The 14,746-nt window shown below is 38.4% G+C and overlaps 1 protein-coding gene across 5 annotated transcripts; it reads left to right on the plus strand.

Annotated features, from left to right (window-relative positions):
- The first annotated feature begins 9,877 nt into the window (after positions 1-9,877).
- Positions 9,878-13,106, plus strand: LOC129767466 (zinc finger protein 39). Of its 5 annotated transcripts, none has more exons than XM_055768405.1 (10): positions 9,878-10,222; positions 10,272-10,425; positions 10,614-10,835; positions 10,892-11,237; positions 11,293-11,637; positions 11,692-11,819; positions 11,874-11,963; positions 12,023-12,112; positions 12,168-12,308; positions 12,364-13,106. In XM_055768405.1, exons 2-10 carry the CDS (start codon positions 10,294-10,296, stop codon positions 12,427-12,429), a joined length of 1,560 nt encoding a protein of 519 aa, XP_055624380.1. In that variant the 5' UTR covers positions 9,878-10,222; positions 10,272-10,293; the 3' UTR covers positions 12,430-13,106. The 5 variants fall into 5 exon arrangements, with proteins under 5 accessions (XP_055624380.1, XP_055624379.1, XP_055624382.1 ...); XM_055768404.1 differs by having other exon boundaries at positions 10,278-10,425; XM_055768407.1 differs by having other exon boundaries at positions 9,878-10,203.
- The last annotated feature ends 1,640 nt before the right edge of the window (positions 13,107-14,746 follow it).

Consider the following 14,746-nt stretch of genomic DNA (forward strand, 5'->3'; position numbering starts at 1 on the left):
TGGAAGTCTACTGTGTTTTGTTTGTAAACAAAACACAATACGCTTGTGTCCAAGCTCGCTCGTGATCAGTCTGTCTCTTTCACGCTTCAAGGAAATAATTCCCCTTCTGCTTTCTTCCGTACTGTGTTCATATACCGCTCCCCTACCAACTTAGTGACGAAACGGCCTCACCTAGTATCATAGACCCGTCTTGGTTTGCACATCACATCCAGAATAAAAATAAACCATATAGGAAACCAACCATGTGGTGTAGACAGAGTTGCATGCAATCAGTATCACTATAGAGTGAAAACCTATTCACTTTTCAATTCGGGTTATGTAAGAAAAACTCACAAGTGTGTAATTGAACAGGGATGGCAGGATTTTTTTCATTTTTATAATGCATCATAATGCAAAATGTGCATCAACATGCCTGCGGCTGATCAAATTTTTATCTATCAAAAAGAGCCAAATTGGCTTCGCCCAACCAGCGTACGAGCACCCTGAGCAATGCGAGAAAATTTTGACCGCACCACGCACAACTACAAGCTCCTCGCACGTGAAATTGCCAGAATCGAACTTCAAACAGCTTTCATGACAGGGGTTTTGCATGGCTATGAAAATGAAAAAAATGGCAGACCTCTCCAACGTCATAAAACACAAAAATAATAGCAAAATACGAAAAAAAATATCGGACATATATGCCTTGAGCAACGTCTACTGCCTTTCCTCAACATGCAGGACAAGCCCGTTGTGTTTTGGCCGGATTTGACTTCGTGTCATTATGGAGAGAAGACGATAGAATGGTATGCCGAGAATAACGTGATCACGGATTCCAATACCCCAGAGCTCCATCCCATCGCCATCACCAAGCGGAACATAAGGAATACCAGTGGCGTAGTGTGCGAGGGGAGAGCGGGCGGTTCGCCCCGGGTGCCATTCTCAGAGGAGTGACACCAAAGTCTTGCTACAGCCTATTTCTTCCTATGTGCTCAGATGCTTTTTTGACGTGGGACTACGTCTAACCGGAATATATGGAGGGTAAAATGAAAACCTAAACACAGAACATGCAGGAAAAAATGAAAGATTTCGAATGCTTATAGCTCGAACATTTCGTACTGGATAGGAGAGATGTTTGCATCACTTGATAGGGAATATTTCTACGCATCTATCGCAACTAACAAAATGTTGTTTTTCATTAGATAAACAATTGAATAACTGTAAAATATTAGGCGTTATCTAAACGCCCTAACTGCATCGTTTTGATTGGCCCGATTTACGGTTTCCCTAACACAGCCATCAAAACCAAGCAGCCTTGGGGAAATCGGCATTGCAAATACATGGAAGTATGGGGACTTTTGTTCTCATCGAAAAATGTTCCCTAACACAGACTTTAAAACCAAGCAGCGAAATCGGCATTGCAAACACACGAAAGAGCCTAGAGGCGAGTGAACTGAAAAGTTTAAACCCTCTTAAAGCCAAAAAGAAGAAGAAGAACACACGAAAGTAGGGGGAGCTTTTGTTCCCACCGAAATGTGTTCCCTAATAGAGATTTCTAAACCAAGGTGCCTGGAGAAATCGGTATTTCAAATTCATGCAAGTCGAGGGTATTTTTGTTCCGACTGGAATGTGTTTCCCTAACACAGACTTCAAATCCATGGAGCGTGGGGAAATCGGCATTGCGAATTCATACAAATCGGGGGTATTTTTGTTCCGATTGAAATGTGTTTCCCTAACACAGACTTCAAAACCGAGGTTTCTGGGGAAATCGGCTCTGCAAATAAATGCAAACTGCGAGTACTTTTGTCCTCGCTTGCCTTTGTGCAGAGTGGAATATATCTGTCCTAACATGATCTTCTAAACTTAGGAACCTGGGAAAATCGTGCAGACACTAGAAGCGAATGAACTTCCCAGTTTCAAGCAAATTCGAGATTCGAGAAGTATGTACACTTTTGGGATGTAAACTTCAGAGGGAAATGTAAAATAAAATAATCGTTTGATAATTTTTTTTTATCTTTATTGGAAAGATTTTCAGTCTTAGGCTGGTTCATCAAACGTTTGATAATTCTTCCGTACATATATTTTGCCAAACGTAACGTAACCACTAAACGTAAAAGGTCCGTCATTAAATTTACTTGTAACGAAGAACAATCAATCACAATAAATGAATTGACTTTACACGGCATTTGTTCATTTTTTTTCACTCACAGAGCAAATATATTGAACTCAATTGAATTTGGAAACTGTTTCATTCAATCAAGAATTTAATCAATACAAACGAATGATTGCTAAGCTAAGGTAGTTCCACGTCAACCTTGCGGTTATATCAGAGATATAACCCACTCATTTTTTTATTGAATTTGGAATCTGTTTCATTCAATCAAGAATTTAATCAATACAAACGAATGATTGCTAAGCTAAGGTAGTTCCACGTCAACCTTGCGGTTATATCAGAGATATAACCCACTCATTTTTTTATTCTTTATTTGAGAGGTTTTGAAGGCTACAAATGGTGAGTTGACAACTGGGAATGAGCGTTAACCAGAGCTCTGATCCCCGCAACTTCTTTTCTCACGCCTTCACCAGTCATACTACCAATCGAAACATGGAGACAGTTGGTGGCGTAGCCTGGGCAATGTTGTCAATCCGACAATAGCAAAGTGAGGTGGTGTGACGTAAACACTGGCGCGGTAAAACCATAGCAAGGTGGTAAAGGAAATACTTCGCCAAACCCGAGCGTCTTTTCTCCAGATTAGGGGCGGCTGAATCAATCGACTTATTGAAGAGCCGTAAGTTTGACGTTGTAGCGTTGCAGGAGGTGTGCTGGATGGGTTCAACGGTACGTACGTTTAGAGATGGTCACACCATCTACCAGACCTGCGGCAACACACACGAACTGGGCACAGTTTTCATAGTTATGGGCGAGATGCGAAAGCGGGTGATTGGGCCTATCAGTCCTCAAATGTGTAGGTTGAGAATCAAGGGCCTATTCTTCAACATTAGCATTATCAACGTGCACAGCCTCGAAAGTACCGATGATGACAAGGAAGAATTTTACGCGCAGTTAGGGCGTGAATACGATCACTGTCCAAAACATGATATCAAGATCGTCATCGGGGATTTCAACGCTCAAGTTGGCCAGGAGGAGGAATACACACCAGCTGACCAACCAAATAAGCCTAAGGCTTATCGACTTTGCCTCCTCCAAGAACATGGCCATTCGTTGTACCTTCTTCCAGCATAAACTCCTACACAAGTACACCTAATCAGACAGAAACATAAATCGACCACGTTTTGATTGACTGCCGGCACTTCTCCGATATCATCAACGTCAGATCCTATCGGAGCGCTATCGGTTATCGGTTAAATCTCGCAGGGCTGAAGCAACCTGATGTCGCTGGAAATTACGTGCATTCGCTCGAAGCTGCGCTGCTGGAAGAGGACGAGTTGAACGAAGCCCCTCTCGAGGACTGTTAGAAAACCATTAAAATAGCCATCAACAACGTAGCAGAGAACATACTCAAGCACGTGGGGCGTATTCAGTGCAACGAGTGTTTTGACTATGAATGTAGGAAGATGATGGATGCGGAGAACACGGCGCGGACGTAGTGCCACTTCTCAGAACGTGGAAAGACTTCGACAGAAGAAGATGCAGCGTACCCAAATCTTCCGGGAGAAAAAACGCTGCCTGGTGGATACGGAGTATGCAGAGTTAGAACAGCAGAACACGATTTTTTTTCAATAATTGCGAAAATAAAATCCATGGCTTTGCAATATTTTTCAATAAAAGACTCATTGGCTTTCATTCGGTATACCGATTATCTAAATCGATTCAGTTATTAATATTTGAAAAAAGTCATTTTAAAAAAAAGTGATTTTTCGAACCACCGGTTAACTCTGAAAAATCATAACTCAAAAACGAAAAAATAGCGTCTCTGAAATCGAGATATGTTATGTAAAACATCCTCATCTTTCAAGAATATATAAAAAATATAGATATAGAATGTAGATACCACGGGTCTAATGTTTTGCAATAAAGAACAAAACTACCACTTTTTATTGAAATCTGAGAATCACTTCATCGGTTTGGCATGAAATGGCTGTATACATACAAAATAAACATATATTATTGGATCTGTGAAAATTCACGTTAAAAGACATTTCTGTGGATCCGCACACTTTTACAGACATTTTCACATTTTTAACAGACTTTCACATATTTTTACAAACTTTTTTTAAAAATAATCTGGCAACTCTTCGTTCCGCTTTTTATCGAATCGCAGGAGTAAACATTCACGTGACTGTGACTTCGTTTGTTTTTATTCCGTTCGAAAAAATATTATATCAGGGAAAGTGGAGATTAAAATGGCGTTGCTCAGTGAAATGCTGTCCGAATACGAGCGAAAATGTTCGCGGATGCTTTTGTCGTATACCCTCGGAAACGTTAGAGACGCGCTGGGTCGATTTCTGCGTAGACGACAAACTAGTTCCGAATAAGGGTTCCCGTATATGTGGAGTAAGTACGATGTTCGAATTATTAAAAACCAAAAGTGTATCAAACCTTTCATACACATTTTCAGGATTATTTTGATAGAAATACATCGTTACATTTCAACCGGAAAAAACCTCATGAGAAACCGTAATGCGTTCTCCACAATTAGGCCAGGCGCAAGTTGAGACGCGTATAGCGCGAGTAACTTGCCGCGATATAGCGCCTGTTTTTGTGGCTAATGAAAACAGATAGAACGGCGCAAATTGGCCAGATGACGCGAGATTGTGGAGCGCTCGTGAGACATGACTCGCGTGACGCTGTGGCTGAACCACAGTTTCTCGTGTTGGTCGTACCGGTCGGGTGATTGTGTTAGTAAATAAATATATCGCGCAAAACTGTGTGAATCAGACATTGTAAGGGAGTGGCACGTTATTTACACCAAACTGCGACTGAATATGCGCTCCACCACGCTACGTTTGTGGCACGTATGAGTCGTGTTGGTGGTCTCGTGTTCGTTTACGAGCGCTATACGCTTCTCAATTTGCGCCTTGCCTTAAGCAGGTAGTTGACTCAGAAGATTACGTCCATCATCAACACGAAGCGTAGATTGCTTTACCGTTATATCCCAGCAAACATTAAATCGGTAGGCATATCATGCGCCTAACTGGCATATGCATGCAAAAGTGGAGGCCATATACATACATGGCAAATGCTTACCGAATTAGTTTGGATGAATATGCAACTTTGATCGGCTATAATAGCGATTATGTTGAAATTGAATTGCGATCTAATATGAATATACCCAGCAAACATTAAGTCGTATGAATAGCTATAATTGGAGGCGATATACATACAACCAAGACACATTTGTATGATATATGATGCAGATAACTAGCATATACACACAAAAGTGGAGGCGATATACGTATATGCCATATTTTGTACGCATATAAAGCCGTATATAATGATATGCGATGCTTTTTGGACTGATATGCGATTTGATACGACAACGTTACCACTCAATCCATCGATGACATGAAAAATCGTGTTTTTGCATTTTATGCGATTTTAGATATATATGATCGATATTTTGATTGATATTTTATGCGATTGTGATTTGATACGAAATTATATGTGACTTATCATGTGCAAAGTTATACGATTTAATGTTTGCTGGGTACCCAGCAAACATTAAGTCGTATGAATAGCTATAATTGGAGGCGATATACATACAACCAAGACACATTTGTATGATATATGATGCAGATAACTAGCATATACACACAAAAGTGGAGGCGATATACGTATATGCCATATTTTGTACGCATATAAAGCCGTATATAACGATATGCGATGCTTTTTGGACTGATATGCGAATTGATACGACAACGTTACCACTCAATCCATCGATGACATGGAAAATCGTGTTTTTGCATTTTATGCGATTTTAGATATATATGATCGATATTTTGATTGATATTTTATGCGATTGTGATTTGATACGAAATTATATGTGACTTATCATGTGCAAAGTTATACGATTTAATGTTTGCTGGGTACCCAGCAAACATTAAGTCGTATGAATAGCTATAATTGGAGGCGATATACATACAACCAAGACACATTTGTATGATATATGATGCAGATAACTAGCATATACACACAAAAGTGGAGGCGATATACGTATATGCCATATTTTGTACGCATATAAAGCCGTATATAACGATATGCGATGCTTTTTGGACTGATATGCGAATTGATACGACAACGTTACCACTTAATCCATCGATGACATGGAAAATCGTGTTTTTGCATTTTATGCGATTTTAGATATATATGATCGATATTTTGATTGATATTTTATGCGATTGTGATTTGATACGAAATTATATGTGACTTATCATGTGCAAAGTTATACGATTTAATGTTTGCTGGGTATTCATGAATTATCAACGCACCTAATACGACTTTTGCCATACTTATATACGATTTATTACAGACATAGAAAAAAACAAATGGCGCAAAATATTTCCGTGAAACGTTTATTACAACCTCACGAATCGCCATTTTTATATATGAGTATTTGTATTTGTAGAAATAATAATTATTTAATTTACTTGTATTGTGAGTGAATATAAATGTTTAAAATGGCACAGATTGACTGATCCGATGTGGGTTCGAACTCTGGTCGTCTGGATTATCATCCACCAGCTATCTCGCGCGGCTATCTGAAATTTAATTCAACAGCGGTTAAAACTCATACATATGATTCGATATGATATAACCTAATACATTCTATGCAGTAGGATCAGTCATTCCTGGTTGCCGATTTTATTATTTAAGAAAAGGATCTTTGATTTCCCTATTATAGAAACCAAATATACAATATCATTGAACTGAATTAATAAAAAATAAATGAATATCAATGAAACTATCTCAATTTTAAATTATTTTTATTACAATTTTTACTATATAATTTGTTTTCTCAATCATATCCAACTAAATTCTGATTACTTTTATAATGAATATAATAAATAAATCTGGCAATCTTGCAAAGCGATGTGATGCAATGTGCCAAATTCGATGTGGTATGTATCTAAGATTGGCGTTCAATGGCGTAGTTCACTTCGTTTTGCTGCATGTTTCATTAGAAGGGTTGTTTACCGTTGTTGCTTTCATCGAACATCAGCAATTTCGAGTGCTGATATTCAAAAGTCCATTTTTGTAAATCATTTGTCATTGTTGAAGCATTTCATTAACATTTCAATATGATGTAATATGTTTTTTATTAGGATCTAATATGATTTACTGTTTCATGATTTTCTCCAGCATGCAACACGATTTACTACAGTACTGAATCGATTTAAATTATACGATTATACGACACACAAACTGCATCAGCGTAATATACGCATATGATGCGGACTAAATATATTTTATGACAATTTACATCATAAAACTGATGTTTATTATACCGAATTGCGACTTAATTTGATAATGATGTATAAAATCGAGTTTTTACATTTTATGCGATTTCAAATATACACGATACATACTTTGATTGATATTATATGCGATTATGATTTATTCTTATTTCTTAGCCCGTGCAAAATTATACGATTCAATGTTTGCTGGGATTCATCACCAGCACTAGCGGATCGTAATTACGCGGATTTCATTCGGACAGCTTCAAAGCAAAGCTGTTTACACCGAAGTTAAAAAAAACGTCCCCAAAACATTTCACTTTTGCTATTTATGTACGTATCGAAATTCGCCAATGTTGAATTTTGCTCCCACATTAGAATCATGGATTGAACTAAGTGTTATCCGTAGGTAGTTGATATTCTGTCAGGTTCTGATACCTTGCAATATAAGATGCTTTTTCAGAGATGCAATGGTCAATTAAACAATTGACGGAAAAATGTAGTTCGTTCATTTTATAAGTTTAATTATTTTTGCCTTTGACAACAATACCTTTTTAATGGTGTTGATTATCATAAGAAAAATAACACTCCTGATCGTTGGATCTTTTTTGACATTTTAATTGGATCTTTTTTGACAGCCGTTTTGATTTAGTCCGCACTATCTAGGTACAGCGATGAAACAGGTCGGTACAGAAACAGCGATTGTGCCGCATGGTCCTAGCGCTGTACATATAATTTTCGAAGTAGAACGCTAGTATAGTTGTATGTCTGTCATAAGTTGTGGTACACAAATTACGTAACGCTAAAAATGTGATTTATTACGGAATATTGTTATGTAATGATCACGGTTACCCCCTCTCCCCCTATGTAACATTAATAGCAAATTCGTTTTTAAAACTGAGTCAGTGCCAAACTGACTCTGTAATAAAAAAACGTTTTCTGTTTTACGAATGCGGTGGTTTGTTGGTGTGCGTGATATATAGCGAATTCGTTTTTAAAACTAAATCAGTGCCAAACTGACTCTGTAATAAAAAAACGTTTTCAGTTTCACGAATGCGGTGGTTTGTTGGTGTGCGTTATATAGTCTGCTTTGTTTATATTTGCGACGACAAATGTACAGTGTTGACATCTGGTGGCGATATTAGTGCTTGGGAGGTAAATTATTCTCTATCAGATTAGTAGGGCCAAGTGCAGTGGAAAAATATTAAATTTTGAATGAAAATTTTTACTTCATATTGTTTGATTACCTAACACATGCAGTGTTGACACTCATTTAACCATTTGTCGATGCATTTCCTGTTTGTTTCAAAAATAATTACTATTATAATATAAAATCATCATTAGACACAGTTTTGTTCAATATGTTTCTGCGATATCGGAAAAAACCTCTTATTTCATCACATAGAATAAATATTCGATTCGTTAAAGTAAATTTTCATTCATAATTTTGATTTTGAAAGCGTGTTTATTCCACCTGAATATCCATCATTATTTTCGCCTCCCAATGAAAGCACACATAGCTTAATGCCGTCTACTCGAATATACTCATCGAAATCAGAATCCGAATTGGATTACGATTCCAATAATACAAAAGCAAAAGCAGCAGGTTTTCCATTTTCATAGTCTTTATTTTTAGATTTTCCAAAATAATACTCGGAACGTGACAGTTCAGTATAGTTGTATTGGTGAACCCGAGTGCCAACCCGTGAAACATCTCAGTGAGAAACTAAGGCTAGGCGCAAATTGAGAAGCGTATAGCGCTCGTAAGCGAACGCGAGACTACCAACACGACTCATACGTGCCACAAACGTAGCGTGGTGGAGCGCATATTGAGTCGCAGTTTGGTGCTACTCGCATACAATGACTGATTAACACAGAGTTGCGCGATATATTTATTTACTAACACAATCACCCGACCAGTACAGCCATACAGTGTCAAACCCACGGCGCTATATGATTGTTCACTAACACAACTACCACAACCGGCATGACCAGCACGAGAAACTGTGGTTCAGCCACAGCGTCGCGCGAGTCGTGTCTCACGAGCGCTCCACCATCTCGCGTCATCTGGCCAATTTGCGCCGTTCTATCTGTTTTCATTAGCCACAAAAACAAGCGCTATATCGCGCCAAGTTACTCGCGCTATATGCGTCTCAATTTGCGCCTTGCCTAATAGCTTTCGGGGCGAACTAGTGCGGCACTGAGTGTGGAACTGAGTGAATAAAAAAACGATTTGACAGCAGTTAGTGCGGCACTGGGGTTGAAACTGAACAAAAACGAATTCGCTATAAGTAATAAAACCTCGGCTCATCTCCCCCCCCCCACTCACGGTACGTTATTTGTGCACATTGCCAAAGTGTTACAGGTCCGTCCAATTGGCTAGATGTCGAATTAGAGGCGAATATCTGTATACGGAAGGTACGAGATTTATTTCATGTTTCACATGTTTTTGTTAGCTGTGTATGTATTTAGATGGTATGACATTTATCACGATATGGCTTGTTTCTCGTGAAATATTAAAAACAAATTGGAATCTCAAAATTCTAAAGTGAAATTTCGCGTAGTGAATTTAAATACGTCTGAAGTCGATAAATAACAGTTGAAGCATGCACTCAAATATGTGCACTGTATACAACACATGATAGTTTTGCGCAAATATTTGGCGTTTTGCTATATGCAATTGCGTCAACATTAGAAGAATTATCGCGGGACGCCATGTTAATGTTGATTGTTTTGCATTCAGATTGTTTACGTTCAACAGTACAGAGAATTAAAAGTTTTCAAGTCTAGAATACCGTGAAATGAATGGTACTACAATTGCAGTGAAGTATAATAAACTATTTGGTGTACGAACTTCACTGTTTAACCTATTATAGTTGTAGTGTAAAAAAATAAACAATGGAGTTGGATTCCATGAAAAACTTGGAGTTGGATAAAATTTGTCGGATATGTCTAGCTGTGAAAAAGGAAATGCGACCACTTTTTGGAGAAATGGTAGCAGAAATGCTGATGGAGATCGCTAGAATACATGTGATTTTGATTTACAAATATAAATGGCTTTATTTTATATACTAGAGACGAATGAACTCTCAGAGTTTAAAGTCTCTCTAATTCAATACCTTCCTTCCTTCCTTTATATACTAGAGACGAATGAACTCTCAGAGTTTAAAGTCTCTCTAATTCATTACCATTACCATTATATACTGTTATTTTTTCAGATTGAGCAGATGGATGGATGGCCCGATAAAATATGTATTCAATGCATTCATCAGGTTAGTCGATGTCATGCGTTCAAAACACGAGTGGAGAAATCGGATAGCACATTACGGCAGTATATAAAGGGAATCACCGTTGTTGTGGAAGAAGATATGCCGAAGGAAATCGCTCTAGAAGCTCAAAGACAGGCTATTTCTCCTCAGAAGATTCAGCAAATTCAACCAGTAGACATTTCATCACAGCCTTCAGTACATAACAGCTAAGATATTTACCGTTTCAGATTCAAGAAATTCATATCCAGCGAACGGATATTCCAACGCTAGCTGAAGCACCTACTCCGACTATGATTTTGACCAATGCACAGTTATTAAATACAGGAACCCAGATCATAAATGCTGGTCATTTATTGACGACAGCGAGCGGACAGCAGATTATACAGGCACCTCAGTATCACGCAGCACAAATAGGACAATTCATCCAGAATCCAAACAATACGATACAAATGATTACTCATGGAGGTGCTCATCCAGCGCAGATTCTGCAAATTCAAAGAACAGCTGACGATCGCTGCGAAATAATTTTACAACCGGAGATGACAGAGCAACAGTATTATGAAGAAAACAACGGTATGCGAATCACATTGGAAAAAAAAAGTTTATTGAATGAATGATTGGTTTTCAGTAATCTCCGTAAACCCAGTTCAATCCGTCCCTGTTATGATGGCAGCTCCCACCACCACGTTACAGCAACACCACCAGATAACGCACCAAGCGATTCAACAACATCAGCATCACCAACAGCAGCAGCAGCAGCATCTGCAAGAAGAAGAGCTTCAAGAGGATGAATTAGAAGAATGTCAAGTTAAAGATAGCTTAGATTTTGATTCTGGTGAACCAGATGATAGCCAAAATGAAATCGAAGAGATAATAGATGAGGAACAACAGGACGAAGAAGAGGTGGAAATGGAATCTGATGATAAATTCTACATAACGGATTGTGAATCGGATGACGATGAGAAGAAATTAGGTAAATGACCCACTCATGCAAGTTCAGAGAACTACTAATTTATAAAATTTTCAGCTGAATTCATGACCTATCAAACTTCTTGTCCCAGTCCTGGTCGATATGTATGTAATTTGTGTCGAAAAGAGTTCAGTCAACCTAAATGGCTGCAGACACATATGTCCTCTCATTCAAACTGGCTGAAGGTAAGCGCACAAAGATAGAAGCAAAATTCTACTCATTAATTTACGTACAAACAGGCGAATTGTAAAAAACAACCAGAATGTGAGGTATGTCATAAAAGCTTCAGAGGACCTGGAATGTTACGGATGCATATGAAAACACACGAAGTAATTCATTCAAACAATCCAGTGTTCGATGTAATTAATTTGAATTATACTATTTTCAGAGGGCAGATAGGCTACCAACATGCTCCATTTGTCAGAAAGAATTTAAATCCAAATCAATTCTTTATCGACATCGTCAAACCCATTTCGAGGTAATTCTAGAATCAACGCAAAATGTTTTGATTTGTTGCCAATCACACATTTCAGAAAAACTTCGCATGTACATTATGTGATAAACGGTTTAGCTCCAATTACCAACTGAACATTCATATGCAACGCCATAAAAAGCAAAAACCACATAAATGTCCTCATTGCGAGAAATCATTTTATAATGCGTCCGATCTCAAGGTAAGCTGTTTTGTCGCAACATTAGACGATATATCTCACCGTTTCTTCAAACCAGGTTCATGTAAATCAGCACCTCGGCATCAAAGTGATACAGATTAAGAAGGTTTCAGCTACTAGCTAATCTTTTTACATTGAACAATCATCATAAATCGGAGCTCACGTAACTCACTCTAACGATGCTAGAGTTTTCGACTTAGCGGGTGTACATTAGGAGGTGCATCTTGAGCTAGAAACTATCGAGGGTGATTCACCCATAGGTAATGCAATATGATGTCTGAAACCCTTCTTCGTGCTAATTGAAAAAAAATCTATGGGAAGTGGAGAGTCTGTGTTTAGAGTCCATCTTTTTTATCTCGAAAATAGCGTTTTTGTGCAATGTCTTAGTTAGGAAAAGGCCCAGCTGGAATTTTACTGTGCGATTAAATTCGATATACTTACCGTTATATAAAAACTGAGTAAAACTAGTGAATACATTTCGTTGTTACTTTAATATTTATTCTATATTTAAAACACAAATTTTCATGTAAGTGCTTCAAGTTAACTAACGATTTAAACTAACGGGAATTACTGGGTTGTGGGGGATGATTTCCGAGAAGTGAATCTAGTGAAATATGATGTATTGTCTAAGTTATAGGTTATTCTGAATATGTCCGAATTCTTCCGTTCACTAAAGTAATTTATTATTTTTAATTAGGAATTGTAACATTGCATTCTTTGCTAGCTTTCTGGTAATATCTGTTACATTAAAAATATCGAAATGCACATTTTGTATAAATAAAATCATCTTTATTATTTCAATTGTGAAATCTATGGTAATATTTACGTTGGATTTTTCGACTGGTCGTATTTGTCCAAACTGCGAACGTTTCTGGACCGAATGATAATATAAAGAATTTCACCCATATTTGAGAATGCATCATTCAAGGTCTGTACTTTGTCCTGGATTCCAGACATTCAGGTGCGCATTACAATTACGGCACATCACGGTACTTAGAAGATTGGTAAACGACTGGACGAAGCGTACCATCGATACTTTGTGTATCTGCAAGCATTAAATAGACCCACTCGTGATTCTTAGCTTCTTGACCAGTAACTCTTAGCCAGTGTTAGCCCATTGATAGTTTCACTGAATAATTCGTTTTCGTTTGTTCAAATATGATCTTACAAAAATCATTTCCCCCAGTGACATTCTTTTGCTTTTAACGTTCGCATTAAAAAGATGAACTTTTTTCGGATGGTGATAAAAAAAAACTAAGACAGATAATTGAGTTTGAAAAATTTCCCATGGAAGGTACAGTAATCGTTCGCTAACTGGTCTTGGTTTAATTGGTCTGCTTTTCAACTGAGCGAACGTTAACTGGTCCTTGGACCAGTTAAAGAGCAGAATTTCGTAAACAATCGACGCCATATTCAAATGGAAGATTTGCTGTGAGGGGCATTCGAATGTAATTTGAAATGTTATGAAAATTGACATCATGCTCGTATGACAAAAATATTTGTTAAATTCATAGAAACATAATTTTCTCAAATTGTATTTCGTACCTGTTCTCGCACCCAATGCGGAACTTCTATTGGAATCCTTTTGTTTATTCAATTTCATGATCAACGCGAACCATACAATTCATTGAAGTTTCTCTCGATTTTATTTGACGTTTTACATGCCGGACCAGTTAAAACGCGACTGGTCTTCCCTTTTCGCCCAGTTAGCGAATGTTTACTGTAATTATATTAGCTTACTTGCAAAAAAATTCTACGCCCTTGTGAGCGGCCTTCCGGCAGTTAACAGGAACATTCGCCGTGGCGGACGAATACATGCGTGTAGGAATGTTATCGAGTTCTTTTTTCGTTTTATTTATCAATTCCTTCTCAGTTATCGCGACAAAATTGTTGGAATAGATTTTATGCTTCAGGTTTGCCCAGAAATTCTCGATGGGACGCAGCTGGGGCACGTTGGGTAGATTCGCCGATTTGGGTACCACATCGATATTCAGCCGCTCCATCTCCTCCAACGATCGCTTCGAGTAGTGGGCCGACGCCAGATCCGGCAAGAACACCGCGTCTTCGCCCTTATGGTATTTCTTGATGAACGACGCAACTTCCGGCAGGAACTTCTCGATTGTCAGCCACAGCAGCATCTTCTTGGGGAAAATGGTGGGTGAAATAAACTTCACTTCGGAGCTCACTTCCTTCGTGGGGGAAGTAAAATACGAAGTGACCTGCCAGTCGTTGTCATAGGTCTCGCCGTCCATCACCATCACCAAGTCGCAATTCGTCGGGAAAATCGACTTGACCATCTAATTCAGCCGCTTCCGAGACCAGTGGATGGCACTTCTGGTCCCTGGCATGTATGTCCATGTTCGCCAGGTACTTCTTCACTGTTTGGCCGGTTGCACCGACCGACCGACCTCCCAACCAAGCGCATGAAGCGATGTACCCAT

Source organism: Toxorhynchites rutilus, chromosome 2 (genome assembly GCF_029784135.1).
Source record: "Toxorhynchites rutilus septentrionalis strain SRP chromosome 2, ASM2978413v1, whole genome shotgun sequence".
Lineage (NCBI taxonomy): Eukaryota > Metazoa > Arthropoda > Insecta > Diptera > Culicidae > Toxorhynchites > Toxorhynchites rutilus.

Bases quoted from the DNA above. Each gene is read 5' to 3' on its own strand.
- LOC129767466 (XM_055768403.1), top strand. From the start codon at position 10,449: ATGGCTTTATTTTATATACTAGAGACGAATGAACTCTCAGAGTTTAAA. The intron at 11,238-11,292 runs GTATGCGAATCA...ATTGGTTTTCAG, and splicing joins GTATTATGAAGAAAACAACG to TAATCTCCGTAAACCCAGTT. The intron at 11,820-11,873 runs GTAAGCGCACAA...ACGTACAAACAG, and splicing joins CTCATTCAAACTGGCTGAAG to GCGAATTGTAAAAAACAACC.